General features: G+C 53.6%; 1 protein-coding gene across 5 annotated transcripts in view; it reads right to left on the reverse strand.

Annotated features, from left to right (window-relative positions):
* Positions 1–503: 503 nt before the first annotated feature.
* TMCC2 (transmembrane and coiled-coil domain family 2) overlaps positions 504–20,181 on the reverse strand; it is a 41,381-nt gene continuing 21,703 nt past the window's right edge. For 3 of the 5 annotated variants that reach the window (XM_041723626.1, XM_041723629.1, XM_041723628.1), the window contains 3 exons: positions 4,119–5,059; positions 2,585–2,720; positions 504–2,050 (listed from right to left, as the gene is read on the reverse strand). In XM_041723626.1, coding sequence (XP_041579560.1) covers positions 1,739–2,050; positions 2,585–2,720; positions 4,119–5,059 — 1,389 coding nt within the window. In that variant the 3' untranslated portion in view covers positions 504–1,738. Of the gene's footprint in view, positions 2,051–2,584; positions 2,721–4,118; positions 5,060–5,797; positions 6,198–15,224; positions 15,394–20,181 lie in introns of those variants that run through there. The other 2 variants (XM_041723631.1, XM_041723630.1) reach the window with 2 other exon arrangements.

The raw sequence follows: 20,181 nt of genomic DNA on the forward strand, positions 1-20,181 counted from the left end.
CAGCCACAGGGGTAGATCGAGGGCCTCACTGAGGCTCCTGGCTCCTGGTGAGCTAGTGATCTGTGCTGGGGCTGATAAGGTCCAGGTAACTCCAGCAGACGCTCCTCTTTGGGACTGAACCCTGAGAAGAGGGGGGAGTATGGACTCTGCTGCCCTCTCGTGGCCACACCGGGCCTGCCCGCTGCTGTCCTGGCTTCCAGCTGCTGGTCTTGAAGCTTCTGGCATCTCTCTCCCAATCCCCTCCCCCTGGAAAGTGCTCTGGTGGCTGGAGAGGGTGGCATCATCTCACTTCCCTATCACAGAGGCCACAGCTTTGTCTGCACAAAGCAGGACGGGAAGAGTGCATGATGGTTTGTTTAGTGTGGGATCCTGGAAGAAGGTGGCCTCAGGCCAACAGGGGAGGCCCAATCTGTTACCCAGAATCCCTGGATGCAAGGAGAGACCTGGTGGTTACCACGGAGATGGCCCCATCAACCAACACTAGACAGGATGCTTTGAAAATTTAGAGGATATTTATTTTTCAGGAAGGTCCACCATGGCTGACAGGCACGACCATTCACCGCTCTAGGGGATTTCTCTTTCATTCTGTGAGAAATGCCCTCTGTTCTTGGAAGTGCCCGTGGGAAGAAGGCTGGGATGTGAAGAGAAACCATACACAACACTCCAGAGCCTTAAAAAAATAAAGCAACAAACAACCTCCTCCACACAAATACACACATACAAAATAAATAGATGTATAAAAGAGAGGCTACGCTCCTCCCATCCTGGTTGAGGGGCTGCTTTGGGAGTGTGGGGCTGGGCGGCTTTGCCCCGTTTCCCCCAGCCAGGATTATCCAGAGGCGAAATGGTATGGAAGTGCCGGACAGCCAAGAATAAGCCCTGGCTTCCGGGAGAGGATGGGGGCAGGCCCTCTCCCTGGAGCTCAGTGGGGATCAGGTACAAAGGAACAAATAAATAAATAAATAGAATCCAACATGCTCCCAGAGGCCTAAGGGCTTAGGCTGAGGCTCAGGGGCCCCTGGGGCCTATTTCCCTGAAAAGAGCAGATCCAGTGACAGGCAGAAAGAATCACAGGGAAAACACAAGTTCAAAAAGCCACACCCCACCTGGCCTCCAGAGCCTGCATCCTTCGTATCCTGGGAAAGGCCCAGCCCAGAAGTGAACCTCAAACCAGCTCTGGAAGGAGGGATGGACTGAGCAGGTGCCCGGAGGCTGGTGGGGGGGGCCTACCCTCTTCCCCTGGCATTCTCTGAGGCCTTGCTCCCACCGCTGCCCTCTGACCTTCACTCTGACCCTCTCCGCAGGAGGGAACTGTAGAGCTTCCAGGTTGGGCTCTTCCCTAGAAGGGTTGAGGGCTGGGGCAGGGCCCTCTCCTGTGCCTATTCCTACTGGCTTTCCTGACTTGCTGCATCCTGAGTCAGCTGGGAGAAGTCCTTGTGTGACTGGAAGTAATCAGAACAGCTCATCCCAGTGTCCTTCTCTGCTCCGTTTGGCCACAGATGTCCCCACTGTCTCCGGGCAGGGCTGCACTCGAAGCTCCCCTCAGGCCAGCAGGGAGAAGGCGTCAGACAGAAGCAACAGAGAAGGGGGCAGGAGCTGCTGGAATGGACAGTTTGGGCAAGAGGCCAAACCAGACACATGAAGAAGTCCAAGGGACTTGGGAATCCCAGGGTCCCTCCTGGAGAAGCATAGCCACCTCGGGGCCAGGGAGAACACGGGGCAGGGGTGGGCTGGCCGCTCAGCTGGGCAGCAGCACGTGCTCCAGGAGGTAGGTGAGGGAGTCCCAGTGCTTCCAGAGGAGGAAGAGGACGAGGACCAGGAGGGCGGTGCTGGTGATGCGCAGGCGTGTCTTCATGAGGGGCGTGATGAAGTTGGCGATGGTGGACACGAACACCAGCAGCACGGCCATGAGCGCCAGGATCACGTTGATGAACTTGCCCAGCAGGGCCCGCGCGTTGGCATTCTCCACACCTTCTAGCTGTACCACCTGCTGCTGCTGCTGTTGCAGCTCCAGCTTGGTGACCCGGGTCAGGCAGGACTCCACAGCCTCCTGCAGGGGTGGGCAAGCAGGAGCTCAGGGTGGGCCGGCCCCCCCAGGCCGTCCCTACCTGCCCCCCAGAGAAGGTGACAGCGCACAGGGGGCCCCTGGCAAAGATCAGGCAGGGGACAGGCGGATCAGCTGTGGCTGGGGCCAGTCCTCTAATTACAACTATTTGGGGGATGGCAGGAAATCAGAGTGGCGAGGGGTGTGTGTGGTATGCACAAGGAGATGAGGCACAACTGGCCCAATCCCGGGAGCTTCCTTTCTGGGTAGTCTAGGCCCTGGAAATCCCAACGATTCACTGGCAAGGCTGCTGTCAAAGAGCTGGGGGCATGGGTGGCCCTGGCCAGGCGGCTTGCACAAAGCCAGCCTGGGCCTACCTTGCTCCACTCTCCACCCTGCCCCGCGCATCCTCTCCATCCGCAGCCCATCCACCCAGCCTGTGTCCATCAGCCCCACTGTGTAAAGCCCTTGGTCTCCTGGCTGCAGCCAGCTCTCTCAGCATGGCTGGACCAACCCCTCAGGGTTGGTCTCTGGTCATACCTGGATGTCCCGTGCTCTCTCGTAGGACTGATAGGCCACCTTCTCCTCCATGCTGGCCAGCTCCTGCTTCAGGTTGGTCATCTCATTCTGGTGAAGCTCGGTCAGGTCATTGAGCTGCTCCTCTAGCCTCTCATACCTGGCAGGGGGCAAGGAGTAGCACCAGTCTTGGCCCCCTCACCTCCCTTCTCTCCCCAGAATCAACTTCATTTCTCAACCCGCCCAACACACGTGTTCTGCCCCATGCCAGTTTTAACAGCAAGGACAACAAAAGTTACTATATACACAGCCCTGCCTCTGTGCTGGCACTGTGCCAAGACTCCACCCACATTATCTCAGAGATCTTTACCACCCTCAACTCCACGAGGTAAATCCTAGTGTCATCCCAGAGAAGACTGAGACAGCGAGAGGTTAAGGAACCTGCCTAAGATCACACAGCTCATGAATGGAGGAGTCAGGGATTCAGGGACTTCAATGTGAGCCTCTGAGCCCTGGACTGAGATGCTCTCCTGGGCACCAGGGATATGGTGATACAGAGACACGATTCCTATTCTGCAAGCACAACATCTCTTACACGGGGTAGTTAGTTTACAGGCAGGGTGTCCCCTTAAGTTCCCAAACCTTCTTCATGTATATAAGGAAGAAAAAGGAAAAGTGCTAATTAGGGAAAAGATCGCCAAGAATCCCAGAGAGCAAATGCCAAATCCCACGTGAGAGGCATCTAGCAAAAGGGCGGAGGGGGCAGAGGGGAAGGAGGGACCAGAGACTCCAGCTTCAGTCAAATGTGTGAACTGACTGTGCCAGCAGTTTATATACTTTGATGTTACAGATTTGGACTCATTTAGCCTTCATTAACCCTAGGAGGAAGGATTCATGTTATTTCCACTGTATAGACAAGGAGACTAAGTGTGGGGAGCATTAACTACTTTGCTCAACATAAATAGTAGAGCTAGGAGTGGGTGGGTGGGTGGTGGGGAGACACAACTGGTGTGGCTTAGCCAGTTAAGTACCTGCATTCGGTCAGGTCATGATCCCAGGGTTCTGGGTTTGAGCCCAGGACCTCTCTCTGCCTCTGCCCCTCCCCCTGCTCATGTGCGCGCTCTCTCTCTCTCTCTCTCTCTCCTCTCTCTCAAATAAATAAACAAAATCTTAAAGGAAAAAAATAGAGTCAGGGTTTGAACCCAGGTACTTGGCTCCAGAGTCTGTGCTCTTTAGTCCTTCCAGATGAGAGGCCACATAGCTGGTTCCTGCCTCAGTTTCCCCTGCTGTACACGGACCCCATAACCATCAAGGAGGGATGCTGGAAGCTCCTGAGACAGGCCGCACCTTCTCTGCATAAGCAGGTCCCACAACCCTATCTTCCAGTTGCTCCTACCAGCCTAGAGGCAGGCGTCCTGGGGCCTCCCCTGGCTCTGTCCAGCAGCCTCAGGCCCTTCTGCGTGCACGTCCCTGTGCTTCCGCAGCCCAGAGTCTGACCAGGGTGCTGTGGCCTCAGGCCGGGCTGGCGGGGCAGCAGCGTGGCTGGGGGTGGGCCTACCTGTAGCGTTCCTCCTGCAGACACTGGGTCATGTAGGTGTAATCCCGCTGCAGCTGAGCCTTCAGGTCCTCCATGGAGTCCTCTAGGTGGGACTGCCCCTCCTTGATCTCGCGCAGCTCCTCTAGCAGAGCGTCCAGGTTTCCGGGGGCCCCGTACAGTGCGCTGGACTTGGGGCTTCCGAGCGCCCCAGCTGGTCCAGCGCCGGAGTTGCTGCCTGCCCCGGCCGAGCTGGCGCTGGCACTGGAGCACTCGTCGTCGCTGCCGTACTTGGGGCTAGACACGAGGGTGGCGCTGCCACTCAGTGCCCGTGCCGCCTCCTCAGGGGGCCCGTCTTCCAGAGGGTCCTTCAAGTGGGCGATGTTGTCGGCGCTTCCAAACTTGTTGCGGATGAGGCTGGCAAACTCCCGGGGCTTGGACACCACGGCAGTGTGGGTGGCCTGCGAGAGGCCCGAGAGGCTGCCCTTGACACCCTCCACCACGCCACCCCCAAAGCCACTGATGCCCGCACGCACGTTGGCACCCACGTCCTTCAGCCCCTGCTGCATGTCCCGCAGCACGTCCTTGGGCTGCCGCGAGGGCCCATTCTGCTCAATCTCCTTCAGCCGCCGGCGGTAGTGCTCCAGCTTCTTATGAAGCTGCGCAATGGTCTGGGCTGACTTCTGGTTCTTCTTCTCGAACACTTGCTTGATGCGTGACACCTGCTGCTTGTCCGCATTGTTGGCCAGCTTCAGGTACTCGGCCACGTTGTCGTCCCTCGCCTCCTGCTCGATCTTGATCTGCTCGGTGATCTTCAGGATCTTCTGGTGCAGGTGGTCAATGGCAGCCTTGGTCCGCTGGGGGTCTGGGGCCCCATCTGGCACATCCAGGCTGATGGGACCATCAGTGTCACCATGGCTAGGGCCTCCGGGGAGGCTCAGGGCTCCGAGGTCTCCCTTGTCGACCTGGGGAAGAAGGTAGGCATGGTTCAATCATGAAACCACGGGAGGGAACACAGCAGGATTCTCTCATGTGTCCGTGGACACCCCTGGACTTGGTTTCTCTGCCTGGAAGACAGTGCAGGATGAATAGGAAGTTTCAAGGCAAGAGTCCAAGGCAAGGCAACAACCACCACCATAGGATTCCTTTTACGAGTACCTTTTTTTAAAAAGCAAGATTTTATTTCTAAGTAATCTCTACATCCAACGCAGGGCTCGAACCCACAGTTCTGAGATCAAGAGTTCCATGCTCCAACAACGGAGCCAGCCGGGTGGCCCTACAGGTGCCATCTCGAAGGGCTCTCACGTCTGTGATCTACCTAAATCCTCACAACACCCCTGAAATGCAGTCAAGGTAGATCTATCCCTCCTTCGGCCCAGAGAGTTCAAATAGTTGCTCAGGGACATACAGCTATGAAAAATGGACCCTCTGGCCCAGAACTCTTGATGCTCCATCACATGGACCGAGCCGATCTGAGGCTTCAATGGAGTCATGAGATTGATTTCTTAGGAATGAGACAAGTTGTCCCTCTGAACTCAACCTCTCCAAAAGCCTCCTACCTTGAGCAGGCCTCTCCCTCTGAAGCCCATACTTTAGCCCCATGCAGGCGCAGGAAGCCTCGCCACCCTCCCCACCCCAGCTTCCCTAATGCAGTTCAGCAGGTCACCTGCCTCTGCTGACACCCCACCCAGCCTGTCCATCACCTTCCAGCTGTCTCCAGTTGTTGGCAATCTCTTCCGCTTCATGATGGTGAGGGCACCCGGCCCTGCCTGGTCTCCCAGATGCAGGAGAAGAGCACACCCCCACCAGCCCTGCTGACCAGGGCCCGAGGAAGCAGGGACTAGTCTGGGGGGCCTGAGGGTACCAGGGCCCAGCTCAGAGGGGGCAAATGTGCAGGAAGGAGAGGATAGTCCCTTTCCACACCAGTAAGCAGGCGTCCCAAGTACATCAGGGTGGTACAGAGAAGAGAGGCTAAGAAAGGATGGGGCTGGTGGGGAAAAAGGAAAGAGAGGTCGCAGGAGATAGGAAAGATGGGAAACGGGGGTCAGATGAAAGCGGGTGGGCCGAGTCCAGCTGTCCCACAGCCGGCTCCCCCTCAGCTGCTGGAGGAGCTCTCTGTCCGCAGCTGGGTCCCCAGTGTCTTATCGCCATGCAAGAACGGAAGCAGCAGGAAATGGCTCAACCCCATGTATTTTTACACACAGCACACCCCAGTACGGCCGGGTCGGATCATTCGCTCTCGGTGTGTGGGGGGCGGGATGAGGTATGTGTGGGGGAAGGGGTTCAACACAAAGAAAGAGCCCGATCACACACACCGGAACCGGAAGCAGCCTGTGCCAATTACAGGCAGAAGTCACTGGACTCGGCTTCTGCCGAGGTGCAGTTATTGGAAAACACTACTGAAAACAGAAGCCCTGCCAAAACCAGGAGCCAGGGGAGGGTGCTCCTCTGTGGGCTTCCTCTGGGGCCTTTTCAAGTCACAGCTCCTCTGGGGATACTGGGGACAACGCCAATCCCTTCTCCAATCTCTCCCCTCACGTCTGCTCTGGGTCTCCCTTGGTGTCCCCTGGCCCTCCCTCTGGGTGCTCATACCTTCAGAATCTGGCTCCTCCAATTTTCTGACGTTGTATACCAGAGGAGCCAATTCCACAGTCTACTTTAAATGATCTGTCCTGGGACGCCTGGGTGGCTCAGTGGCTGAGCATCTGCCTTCAGCTCAGGGCATGATCCTGGGGTCCTGGGATCGAGTCCCCCATTGTGCTCCCTGCATGGAGCCTGCTTCTCCCTCTGCCTGTGTCTGTGCCTCTCTCTGTGTGTCTCTCATGAATAAATAAATAAATAAATAAATAATAAATAAATAAACCGTCCCGAAGTCTGTCACACTAGTCTGACTTATTTAAACCCTTTTCTTTTCTTTTTTTAAAAATATTTTATTTATTTATTCATGAGAGACACAACATAGGTTGAGGGAGAAGCAGGCTCCATGCAGGGAGCCCGACATGGGACTCGATCCTGGGTCTCCAGGATCATGCACTGGGCTAAAGGCGGCACTAAACCACTGAGCCACCCAGGCTGCCCTAAACCCCTTTATCCTGTGCTATTCCTGTAGTGATGACAAGACAGCCTATCTCTCCATTGCCCTGGCTCTCAGTATCCCCACCTGAGAAATGGGGAGATACTCTCAGGTCTTTGTGAGGATTACACATGATGTCTAGCAAGCACTTAGCCCAGGGACAGAGGGACATACAGAACGCACTCATAAATGCTGTTTGGATCTAGGCAGCACAATTTGGGGTGGGGAGGGTGGGAAATGAATTTTAATTAAGAGATTATACCAACCAATTCACTCAATATTGATACCACAGCATAGATATTGAACAAAAAATTAAATTCTCTAGGAACACGTGACTTTTTTTGAGAGGAGAGCACTTGTAAGTGAGCAGTGGGGGGTGGGGGGAGAGGGAGGGGCAGAGAGAATCTTAAGCAGGCTCCATGCTCAGCACAGAGCCCAACACAGGGCTTGATCCCACAACCCTATGATCATGACCTGAGCTGAAATTAAGAGTCAGACTCAACTGACTGAGCCCCCCAGGTGCCCAGACTTTTAAGATTAAATAATCTGGTCCTCTTTTAAGGCCACTGTGCTTCTAAAGAGGCTCAATTCTCTTTTGCCTTCTTTGTGGGAGACAAAACGTCCAAAAAGTGAATTTTTGGGTCTGGCTGAAAGCTGGCTTGATGCTTGGCGCTAGGCAGTTTGCTGTCTCTGTATCGAACAGAGCATCTGTTGCAGCGACTGGGAGGGGTGTGGGAGGAGCTAATGAGACAAGGGATGCCATGAAAAGTAGAAGTGCTTTAGGACTCCGAGGGTGTATAAAATAGCAACTCTCCCCCTATCTTGGCTTTCCTCTGGCAGCTTGGTGTGTCTCCTCCTGTGATTTAGTGTGTGTCTAGCTTACAAATGGGAAGGCAGTGGAAGCCGGCTATGAAATACCCATGAATGGGAGGAGAACAGACATTCCTGGGGAAATGCGTTGGGGCCTGATGGGCGGCTGGAGTGGCCCGAGACTGGGGTCCTGGCCCCCTCATCTGCCCCTTTTCCCTGTCCTGGGACCCAGACTCGAGCCTGAGGGCCCCATAGCAGGACACCAGCTCCTTCCTGCCACTCCACTGGCATCTATCACACCTAGATCCTGTTGGGCACCCCCAGTCACAGAACACCTCCACTCTCCCTCCTCCTCCACGGAGGAAGGCGCATGTTGGAGGTAGAGGAAGGTGGAGAGTTCTCCATGCCCCCCATCCCCCCGACAGTAGGAGGGCCCTTTCAGTACTGGACAGAGACAGTTATTAAGGGACAGAAAGTCAAGGAGGTGACTGACAGCAGGCAGAAGTATATAAAGAGGAAGAATACTTTAAGAAAGGAAGAAAAGTCAAGCATAAGATGAAAAAGTATGATGGATGGAAAAAGCAGAAGAGGAGAAACAGATTTGGGGGAAAAAAAAAAAAGCACACACACACACAAAACACAAAGCACAAAGAAAAGCAATAAGATTGCAGGATTATTTAGAATAGCCAAGGATGAAAGCAGCCCCAGTGTCCACGGACCAATGGATGGATGAAGAAGAAGCGGTTTATGTACACAATGGAATATTGCTCAGCCATAAAGAAGAATGAAACCTTTGGCGTCTGGGTGGCTCAGTGGTTGAGTGTCTGCCTTTGGCTCAGGGCGTGATCCTAGGGTCCTGGGATCGAGTCCCACATTGGGCTTCTTGTAGGGAGCCTGCTTCTCCCTCTGCCTCTGTCTCTGTGTGTCTCATGAATAAATAAATACAATCTTAAAAAAAAAAAAAAAAAAAGAAGAGTGAAACCTTGCCATTTGCAACGCCACGAATGGATCTAGAGAGTATAATGCCAGGAGAAGTCAGTCAGTCAGAGAAAGACAGGTACTGTATGGGGCAGCCTTGGTGGCTCAGCGGTTTGGCGCCGTCTTCGGCCCAGGGCATGATCCTGGAGACCTGGGATCAAGTCCCACGTCGTGCTTCCTGCATGGAGCCTGCTTCTCCCTCTGCTTGTGTCTCTGCCTCTCTCTGTCTCTGTCTCTCATGAATAAATAAATAAAATCTTAAAAAAAAAAAAAGACAGGTACTATATGATTTCACTCACACGTGGAATTTAAGAAACAAAACAAATAAAGCAAAAAAGAGACAAACAAAAACACAGACTCCTAAATACAGAGAACAGACTTGTTGCCAGAGGGGGAGGGTGGAAGGGAATAGGGGACACAGGTGAAGGGGACAAAGAGTATACATATCATGGTGAGCACTGAATCATGTACAGAGTTGAATCATTACTTTATACACCTGAAACTAATACAACACTGTGCGATCATTACACTTCAACCAAAAATAAAAAGAACAGCACAGAGACAGGGCAGAGGGCCTATGCAGGGTGATAGAGCACCAAATTTGGAGTCAGACATGGATTTAGACCCTAGCTCCATCCCTCCCAAGCTATGTGCCCTTGGGTAGGTCACTAACTTTTCTGGGACTCCATCTTCTCATCTAAAAAAGGGAGGTAACCCCACCTCCCTCCAAGGGTTGTCAGGAGGATAAAATCAGACTCTGAGAGTCTACTGGAAACTCTCTCTCTCCCTCTGCCTCTGTCCCTGCCCCCTATTCACACACTCTCTCTCTAAAATAAATAAATCTTAAAAAACATAAACATGTAAAAATTCTTTTAAAATGAGTGTGCCGGGGATCCCTGGGTGGCGCAGCAGTTTAGCGCCTGCCTTCGGCCCAGGGCGCGATCCTGGAGACCCGGGATCAAGTCCCACGTCGGGCTCCCGGTGCATGGAGCCTGCTTCTCCCTCTGCCTGTGTTTCTGCCTTTCTCTCTCTCTCTCTCTCTCTCTCTCTGTGCGACTATCATAAATAAATAAATAAAAATTAAAATAAAATAAAATAAAATAAAATAAAATAAAATAAAATAAAATAAAATAAAATAAAATAAAATAAAATAAGTGTGCCAGGGCAGACTGGGTGGCTCAGCGGTTTAGTGCCGCCTTCAGCCCAGGGCCTGATCCTGGAGACCCGGGATCGAGTCCCACGTCGGGCTCCCTGCATGGAGCCTGCTTCTCCCTCTGCCTGTGTCTCTGTCTCTCTCTCATGAATAAATAAAAATCTCAAAAAAAAAAGAGTGTTCCAACAAGTGCTTATATACAGATGCTCGTAGTAGCACTTCTCACAATAGCTGAAGGGTGGACACAACTCAGATGTCTATTAGCCAATGAATAGGCCAACAACACTGATATATCCATACAGTGGAGTATCATTTGATCATGAAAGGAATGAAGTACAACGGTTACATACTACAATGTGGATGAACTCCGAGAATACCACACTAAGCAAAAGAAGCCAGGTGCAAATGGTCACTTTCTGAAAGATTCCGTTGATATGAAATGTCCAGAATGGTTATATCCGTAGAGACAGAAGGCAGATTAGTGGTGGCCAGGGGCTGGGGGTGGGGGAGGAGTGGGGAGTGGCTGATAAACGGATCTGGGTTTCCTTTGGGGGTGATGACAATCTTCTGGAACTAGACAGAGGGGTAGATTGTAAAACCTGGATGTGGAAGGTGAGGGGTCCTCCAACTGCCAGCTCTGGCCACAGCTCCAACTAAGGTGCTGTCACAGGGTGGGTCTGTGAAAGGGTATCTGGGTCCTCCAACTTACCTTCTCATTTTCAACAGAGTAAACGTTCTTTCTCACTCCCAACCTCCTGTCCTGGGACGGGGTACGGATCACTCAACCCCTGGTCCCTAGTGGGCGGGAACTCCCTGGGTTCAGCTAGAGCACAGCAGCAAGTAGGCTGCAAAGGCACCACTGCTCCTCTATCAAAACCATCACAGAGCTTCACTCGGCCCAGGCCACCCAGCCCTCTGCCCATGCCCAGCATCCAGCAACACACCTGGAGTTTGTGGCTTTTCCAGCCCCCTCTCCTGAAGTGCTTGCCCCAAGATTAACCTCTGTGCATGGACCAGGCAAGTTCTTACAAGAGGAGAACGCTGGAGGGAGAGCTGTGCTTCCTTCCATGATGCCATTCCCTCCCAGGGAAGGCATGTCATGCTCCCCGCTCACAGTCCCTACCAGCCAGGGCTGAGGTCACAGACCTCGTTCTAAACAGTGACTGAGATCCAAGAAGTTCTGGTGAATGTTCTAGAAGAGCCAGAGATGGGATGTTGTCTAAAGTGTCCAGGGTCCAACTTTCTCTCTTCCTCTCCCTTGCTGCCTGAACCTGAGAGCACCCCTTCCACATGGCCTCACAGAGCCTCAGACTCTCCTCCCTGCCCCCTTCTGGCAGTTATGAATGAAGCCGGATTAGGCACGCTGCCAGATTACAGGAGCTCCCAGGCCCCCGGCTCCTGTGGGCCTCCCAGGGCTCCCACCTCCTCCCAGGCCTGAGCTCATGTCCTCTATTAACCTGGGTCTGGACATGGGACAACGGCTCTCTCTTGCACACCAAGCAGCCCAGCCGTCTGGATCCCTGAGGCCAGGAGCACACGGTTCATGAAACGGGCAGAAAGCATCCAGGCTCACATGAAACTGTGCAGGGAGGAGAGGGTACCAGCTATTGTGAAATGTGGATTGTGCTTCTCTTTCCTCAGCAATGGAATAAATACATGAAGCGTTTTTTAGGGTGAACCACACCAACAAGCCCCACTTACAAGGAAGGAGTTGTGTGCTCCAAACCTGTGCTCCCACGGGCCTGCAGAGGGCTCCCAGCCTGACTTCCTTCCCAGGGGACAAGAGCCCCTTCCTGGATTTACAAGTACTACTGTTCAGGTCCCCAGGGTAGGCTGACACAGAAGATGAGGACTTTGTCTTAGCTCTCTGCTCAGGGATCGAAAAGCCAACACTAAGGTCACTCTTAGACCAAGAAGGGAGGGAGGAAAAGAAGAGCCCTGGAGCTTCTATGCTCCCCTTCAGAAGAGCAGGGTAGCCTTCAGGCTCCCTCCCAGGGTGGGAACAAGAGGGTCTGTGGGTCTGGCCAAGCAGGTAGAGATCCATGCAGGATGCTGCTCCTGAGCAGCCTGGGCTTCCAGTGGCTAAGAGCCCAGGAGCCAAGCGTGATGGGGGCTGTGGGGTCCATGTGGCTCAGTAGAGATGCTTCCATCTGCTGACTTCTGACCCCAATGACTCTGATTTGAGCACCCCTCTCGGGATGGAGAACACTCAGGATCACTTCGCTACGAGTCCCCAGAGGGAAAGGGAGGCAAGCCAGGGCCAGGGTGGAAAGGAACATTGATGGCCGGCTCCAATCCTTCTGCCTACAGAGGAAGTTTGACCTTATGGGGAAGCTGAGAGGGAGGGAACCTGACATTTCCCACACCAGCCTGATATTCCAGCCAGAGCTGGAGAGATGATCCCAACCGCTGGTCCTGGAGTCAGGGGCTACCCCAATTCTCCCAAACCAGCAGGCACAGCCTGTGGGGCTGCTGGCTCTTTCTCTTCCTGGTGAGGAAGTGAGGGCAAGTCGCAGTTGCTCAGTCTCAGCTCTGGACACACCATCACAGCTGACCCATGCACCCCCTGCCCCCATGCGGGAAGGCTGGGGGGGCCGGGAGGGGGGAGGTACTGGCCCACCCAGCGGTCCCACTGGTGCCTGGGAGCCTAAGCGGCTTTTCTCCAGAGGCAGGGAGGCAAATGCCGAGGCACTTACTGGAGTACACGTGGGGCGGTGTGTATACCCAGGTCTGTTCACTGGGGTACAGCGGGGTAAAAGACTCCTCCAGCAAGGCCCCAGCTACCACAAGGGGAACTCAAGGGGCAGGAGCCCAGGGGCCCCCGGCTCTTCCCGTAGTGCCCTTTCCCCCCTGGCATGGCCTCAGAGGCTTTACAAGGAATTGCATGCTGCAACAAGGGATTCGAGGTGTGGAGCACAGACGGGGAAATGCTCTCCTCATCCTTTCAGGCAGCACATGCAATCTCGAGGCAGCTGAGCACTGGGGCGGAGGTTCCTCTAGGCCTCTGCCTGCAGCAGGCAGGTCCTCCCTCCCACCTGGCCCTCACCTTACCCTCTTCCCTCTATCCTCCCCTAGCCCTCCATTTTTTCATCCCTTCTGACAGGCCCAGCCAATGGTTCTGGCCAAATCCATCCATTCCCCTCAGTTATTCATCCCCTGCCCTGCTGACAAAAATACCCTTTCCCACAGCTAGAGCACAGCAGCAAGTAGGTTGCAAAGGCACCACTGCTCCTCTATCAAAACCATCACAGAGCTTCACTCGGCCCAGGCCACCCAGCCCTCTGCCCATGCCCAGCATCCAGCAACACACCTGGAGTTTGTGGCTTCTCCAGCCCCCTCTCCTGAAGTGCCTGCCCCAAGATTAACCTCTGTGCATGGACCAGGCAAGTTCTTACAAGAGGAGAACGCTGGAGGGACCATCCCACACAAATGTCCTGCACACTCCTATGCCTCCTCACATCAGGGTTCCTGGGTGGGCCCAGAGCTACCCTCCAGCCTTGGAGCTTCCTCCGTTCTCCATCCTGCAAATTCTCCAAAAGCACACTGCACATAGGAGTCCTGCACATAGGACATAGGAGTGCACATAGGAGTGTGCAGGACACAAATGTCCTGCACACTCCTATGCCTCCTCACATCCATGGGTTCCTGGGTGGGCCCAGAGCTAACCTCTAGCATTGGAGCCTCCTCCGTTCTCCATCCTGCAAATTCTCCAAAAGCTCCAGGCACCCAGCACCTTGTTCCTTCTGAACTCTCTACTGTCCACCTGGGGTCAGTGCTCACCTGACCTTCATGCCCCTTCTGCCTGTCAATGTTTCTATGTAGACAGAAGCTCCTCTGGCTCCAAGAGAAGTGACACATGGCCACTGGTTTCCAGAGGCATCTGTGCCAGGGTTCACCCATGTTCCTGCACCAGACTTCCTGACCTAATCCCAGGGGCCCTCCTGCGACACTCCTCAGCCTAAGCCTGGAGGCCTGGTGTTTCCCTCCCTCCTCCCTGCTCCTGTCCACAGAGACTTCTCCGGAACAGAGACAGGGGGCCACACCTTGGGAGACCAGAGGGCAAGCCCAAGCCGCCTGGCTTTCTCCCAACCCTGCCCCGTGAACTTCTCTCCTCCAGCCCACCAGTGGCCTCACCTGTGTGGATACCGTTTCCAAAAGCCGTGCTGGTGACAGGGTGCCAGGACCTCTGAGGCTCCAGCTTTCCACGGGCTGGGCCAGGCCGCCAGGGTCACAGTCCCTGGGCAGCACTGGGCTTGCCAAGGGAAGCCGGGGTCTGCGAGCAGGTGTGCCCAAGCTCCCAGGCTCTGCAGCCGCCATCTCCAGCCTGAGACCAGCCTGGGGATTAGGGGCGGATTGCTCTGGGAGATTTCCCCTCCCTGGGGCTCACGGGCTGCTCCTTCCCATCTGGGAGGAGACAGGCAGGATCACTGAGTGGGTAGACCCAGCTCAGATGAGTTGCCCCTCCCCCACCCTGCTCTGTCTCTCACCATGTCCAGCTGTTGCCCCTGTGAGTTCAGTGTCTGTGAGGACACCCAGGTGTGATGGGCAGCAACTCCAGCCCCGGTGTGTATGGGGGTGCAGCACATGGGGACACATGTACCTGCACCACTCACCCAGCTAGCTGGGTACTCAGCTCATCCCCTCCCACCAGCAGAAGCCCTTCTCACAGAGCCACAGTCCCATGGACTCCCCTTCTTCACCTCCTAATGGAAGTAGGGCTTCCAGCCAGGCTTCCAGGATGGAGAGGTCTTGAAAGCCAAAACGGTTGGAGTCTGGAGGTACTTCTTACCAGATCCTAACAGCCAGCTCAGCCTGAAGCCCATACCTCTCTCCCTGCTGCCCTGCTCACCGACTTATGGCACCATCACCCAAGGCACCCTCCCTATCCAAGCACTCGCTGGGGAGTCAACTCAGCTAGCCTAACCCGGCAGGTGGCAGGGGACCCTCCTCTGCCTCAGATATTCTTCCACAAATCTACTTTCTGCTCGGACACCACCACAACTACTTCTCCACGGGCTTCTGCTCCCCATTCCCTGCTCTCCTTCCTGCCCCACGCCCATCCCCCTCAGCATGGCCCAGGCAAAAACACCCAAGATCAAACAGATGGCAAACTCACAGCAGTTCTTTCCTCCCTGGACTTCATCTGGACAATCCCAGCAGGAAATCCTGTGAGTGGCCAGTAGAGGGGGCCAGAGGGCCACAGTTGAGGAGAACAAGCCGGGTGCAGGGGAATGGGATGCCCAGCAGGGTTCAGGGCCAGGCTGGGTCTCTCTGGGAGGCTTCCGAAGCAGAATCACCAAAGACCCGGATCTTGCACCTACTTGAGCCAGGCAAGGGACTCAGGGCTTAAATACTGAGGGTTCACACGTGGTTAGGGTGGTCCCAAGAAGGTGCAAAGAGATAAGAAGGGCCCAGGGCTATCTCTGGGGCCCAACACCAGGGCATGCAGCCCAAAATACCAAAAGCAGGAGTCCCCACACCCTGCGCTCAGGGAAACCTTACAAACACTAATGGTGGCCGATGACTTGGAGTTTGTGACCAAAGGAACCTAGCAAAAGCACTTCAACAGGTCCCAATTGTGGAGGCCAGCTCAGCCACATGCAGTCAGGGATATGAGGGTCAGGGAATACTTCCAACAGCTCCAACACCTGCAAATGATCTCCCTCCTAACGTACTTGATTTTTACTTTATGCTTTGGCACTGTGCACCCTTCCTCTTGCATAATGGTTATGGGTAAACAGGCCTTAGGTCTTACTTCCTTAGGAAGGCAGGAACCACACCTTAAGTATACCCAAGCCCTTCTCTGTGTCCAGAATAACACCGACCCTCCCTCAATATTTAGAATGACCAAATGGCCTATCTCATTGAGCTGCCACAGAAACAGTCTATCAGGGATGCCTGGGTGACTCAGTGGTTGAGCATCTGCCTTTGACTCAGGTCATGAATCCGGAATCCAGGATCAAGTCCCACATTGGGCTCCTCCCATGAAGCCTGCTTCTCCCTCTGCCAATGTCTCTGCCTCTGTGTGTGTGTGTGTGTCTCTCATGAATAAATAAATAAAACCTTAAAAAAAAAAAGAAAGAAAGAAACAGTCCATCTATTGCAGCTCCGTCCTAGGTGGCCACAGACACAGCCTGATCTTTTCATACTAAGACATGCCTTCCCTCCCAGAACTAATGACAATCCTACAAAATAATATCTAAAGCATAAAAAGGTAAAGCATATCGGGACCAAAATTTTTAAAAGTATGTTTTTGCACTCAGTCTCAATGCAGGTTAGATAATAACATTTTGGCTACTTCTAAATTATTGTCAAAAGATTTTACCTTAAAAAAAAAAAAGACTTTACCTTTTTCTAAATCCATAGCAGCTCTTACTGATTTTTTTTCAGTATTTTTCACTGTAAAGGTTTTGTTTTTTTAAGATATTATTTATTTGTTCATGAGAGACACAGAGAGAGAGGCAGAGACACAAGCAGAGGGAGAAGCAGGCTCCACGCAGAGAGCCCAACGTGGGGCTCGATCCTGGGATGCCAGGATCGTGCCCTGGGCCGAAGGCAGGTGCTAAACCGCTGAGCCACCCAGGTGTCCCAAGATTTTATTCTTAAGTCCTCTCTATACCCAACAAGGGGCTCAGAGTCATAACCCCAAGATCAAGAGTTGCACGCTCCACCAAGCCAGCCAGGTGCCCCTGCAATAGTGTTCTAGCTACTTCAGAAATTTTGGTTGGAAAACATCTACAAAAAATTTAAAAAGCCATAATTTTAAAGCCCTTATTTTTTTTTATATTATCGGTCAAGTCAAATTCAGCATAATGCCTAAAATACTTCAAAAAATGTTCATTGAATAAATTAAACAATTAAAAAAAAAATCTCTCCTTTGCCTCCCTCCTTTCCAGGCTCCACCAAGCTAAGCTCTTCCACCTTTCCTTACAAGCAGAACAAAAGGGCTGTGGCAGCAGAAGACAGAGGTGGGGAAGAGGCTGAGTCAGCTGAGCTCTGGGTTTTTCTCAGGGGGTCTCACTCCCTGGACTGCCCAGGATCACAAAGGCTCCAAAGCACCAGAAAGAGGTTGAAAAGCCACATTGCACCACCAAAATGACCCAGAGGTCACCATACACAGGCTTCCGGTGTCTCCCCAATGGCAGTGTTCAGCTCTTCTGCTCCAAGAACAACCCACCCATTAGCACAAACTGACCAGCAGGAAAAAGGAGGGTAGAGCTCAGGGGTGAACCAAGAGAAGAAACAAATAGGAACCAGGGGGAGGTCTGCCAGGAAAGCCAGGGGAGGAGAGATCCCTTTTCCTCTGGAGTCTGTTCTTGTCTTTACATATGAAGTGCTCCCTGACCTGCCAAGGACACAGGACTTCCTGCCCTGGGGGTGGGGAGGTCAGAGCCCAGGGAGTCGTGCTGTGGTAGGAAAGGTGATGGGAGCCCTGGATTTGTGTCTGAGTTCCATACCTGCCATGGGACCTTGGTCAAGTCTGCATGGGCCCTGAGGCTCTGTGTCCCCAAATGCAGTGGGAGGCACATGTGAAGAGCAGGGGAGCCTGGGAAGGCCTGGATGAAGGGGAATGCATCACAGGAACACTCACCAAGGCTGGGCTCCATAATGGATGGCCAAGCCTTTCCGGGGCACAGCAGAGGGCCTTGGAGCCCGAGGCCTGCCATAAACCCTCACCCTTCTGCCCGCTAGCTCTGTGGCCTCCATGGGCCCTACCTCATGGCAGTCTGGCAGAGGAGGCCCTCGGGAACAAGAGTGGTACCATCAGGAGGCAGGAGGAGAGGGTGAATGAGCACCCAGACCTGGACACTCTCCATAGCCAAGCCTCAGTTTTCCTGGCTGCAGAATGGTACATATGATCATGAGCTCCTCGGGCTATAGTGAAGATATCATGGGAACACGTCTGACACGTAGGTGTTACCGAACAAGATGACTAGCACTGAGGCTCCCTTGCCACATGTGTATGTCCATGCACACGCATACACACACCACAGTTGCTCCACACAGTGCTTGGGAGACCAGGCCTGGGACAGAGAGCCAGAACAGCAGCTGCCATCTGAAGCCAAGTGGATAGTGGCAGGTGGATGTGGAAGGGCTACAGTGGGCACTCAAGTACTGCGCGTGGAGAGGACACAAGCCACGCAGCAGCCTCCTTCTGCAGAGAGAAGGTGGCTGCTGAGTGAATGCCACCACACGTACTTGCTGCTGAGTCCTGGTGGCCTGCTGCCCTGCTCCCCCACGGCCGCAGCTGCTTCCCGCTTCCCTGGCTGGCAGAGACACAGGTCCCGAGTCAGCTCAGGCAGGGCAGCCCTGTGGCTCCCACTCACTCATGGGTGCAGGCAACTGGGCTGGGGCAGGTGTCTCTGGTGGTACTTGCTCCACTTTCCCAGGTAGCCTGAGTCTGGGGTGACAGATGGGCTGCCACTGTCCTAGGAGGGGACACTGGATGGAAGCCCCACTCCTGCATAGGGCCAGCAGGGCCCCGGCTTCTCCGTAGCTACACTCCCCTGGATTTACACTCACCTCAGAATTCTTAGGCCAGGCCCCTTCTTTCTCTAGGTACCATATTTTTCTTGTTTTTTTCTTTGTCCTTGTTATGGTTCCTTTGCCCCCTCCCCTTTTGTCTTCCTAGTTACTCTTCTTTTTTTTCTCTTGGGGAAAAAAAAAAAAAAAAAGCACAAACCACATATTTTGAAGGACGGGAAACTTGAGAAGCCATCGCTTTAGGAACTCAAGACAGCTAAATTTAGTAGCTCAGAATAGAAGGTGAGGCCTTCAAAATCTCAGGCTCCAGGTGCACTGTGAAAATCTCCCAGTTAGGATCCCTCTGTGGGCGGTTGCCCCTTCTCTACTGCTCACCTCTGAGAAATGGGGCTTGGGGAAGGGGTCAGCATTCAGAGTCCCTCCACTAACACTCGCTTGTTGACCCCACTAGAAGGTGAATTTACTTAGAAATCATGTTGCCAAAGAGCCCTGCTTCCCCCCCCCCCCCCCCCCGAAAGGCAGGAGGGCAGGAAGATTCCTAGCCTTCGGGATGAACTACAGCAACCAAGGTGGGGAGGTTTCCTAGGAGCAGGTGAACAGGCTTGTCCCCAAGAGCATGAAAAGCAGGAAGCAAAGGCCAGAGTGAGGAAGACTGGAGGGTGAACAGCATGCACACACCAGGCCACGTTTCAGCTGCTTCCAAGGAGGGAGGAGGCCATCTCTGCCACTTCCTGCTCCTTTGCTCGGCTGATGCTGTGGACACCTCCTATAGGAAGCCTTCCATAGGCACAGTCATGAGCCAGGTGCCAAGCAGTGGAGGGAACCATTCATTCTGGTCATTTTTAGAAAAATCAAAATTGGGGACACCTGCCTGGGTGGCTCAGCAGTTGAGCATCTGCCTTTGGCTCAGGACATGATCACAGGGTCCTGGGATGGAGTCCCACTTGCATGGGGTTCCCCAAGGGGAGCCTGCTTCTCCCTCTGCCTATGTCTCTGCCTCTCTCTGTGTGTCTCTCATGAATAAATAAAATCTTAAAAGAAAAAAAAGAAAAATCAAAATTGGTGTCAGGTGGGTAGAAAAAGATGACCATTTCATAGCCACCCTATTGCCTTGGTGGTAGGGATACTGGGGACAGCTCCAGGAGAAAGTGACCCAGAGAAGAAGTACCATTTCCTTTTTGGACAGTTTTTAGGAAGCAGAGCACCCCCAACCCCACACTATTTGCCAAGAAAAATCTAGAATGATTCCTTTCTAAAAGCACAGGATTAAAAGGGAGAACGTTTGGGCTATCCTGCTGACTCCAGGGCTCCTCACTTTCCGTGAGCTGCCCTGATTAAATGAGAAATGGATGTGATAGCACTCTGCAAGCTGCGGCATGCTTTTCAACTGAGTGCCTGAGCCAGCAAGGCTCAAAGGGACACGACCGGCAAGTCCTAGGGGTGTGCCCACCATGCCACTGAGCCCCTGAGAAGTCAGTACACAGCCATGGGGCCCAGATCATATTTGGGTCTGAAGCTGCCTACTCAGGCAGTAAAGAAACCTTATATAATGAAGTTAATATTACAGAGCACTTGTCTTTCCAGGGCAG

Source organism: Vulpes lagopus, chromosome 11, assembly GCF_018345385.1.
Source record: "Vulpes lagopus strain Blue_001 chromosome 11, ASM1834538v1, whole genome shotgun sequence".
Taxonomy (NCBI): Eukaryota; Metazoa; Chordata; class Mammalia; order Carnivora; family Canidae; genus Vulpes; species Vulpes lagopus.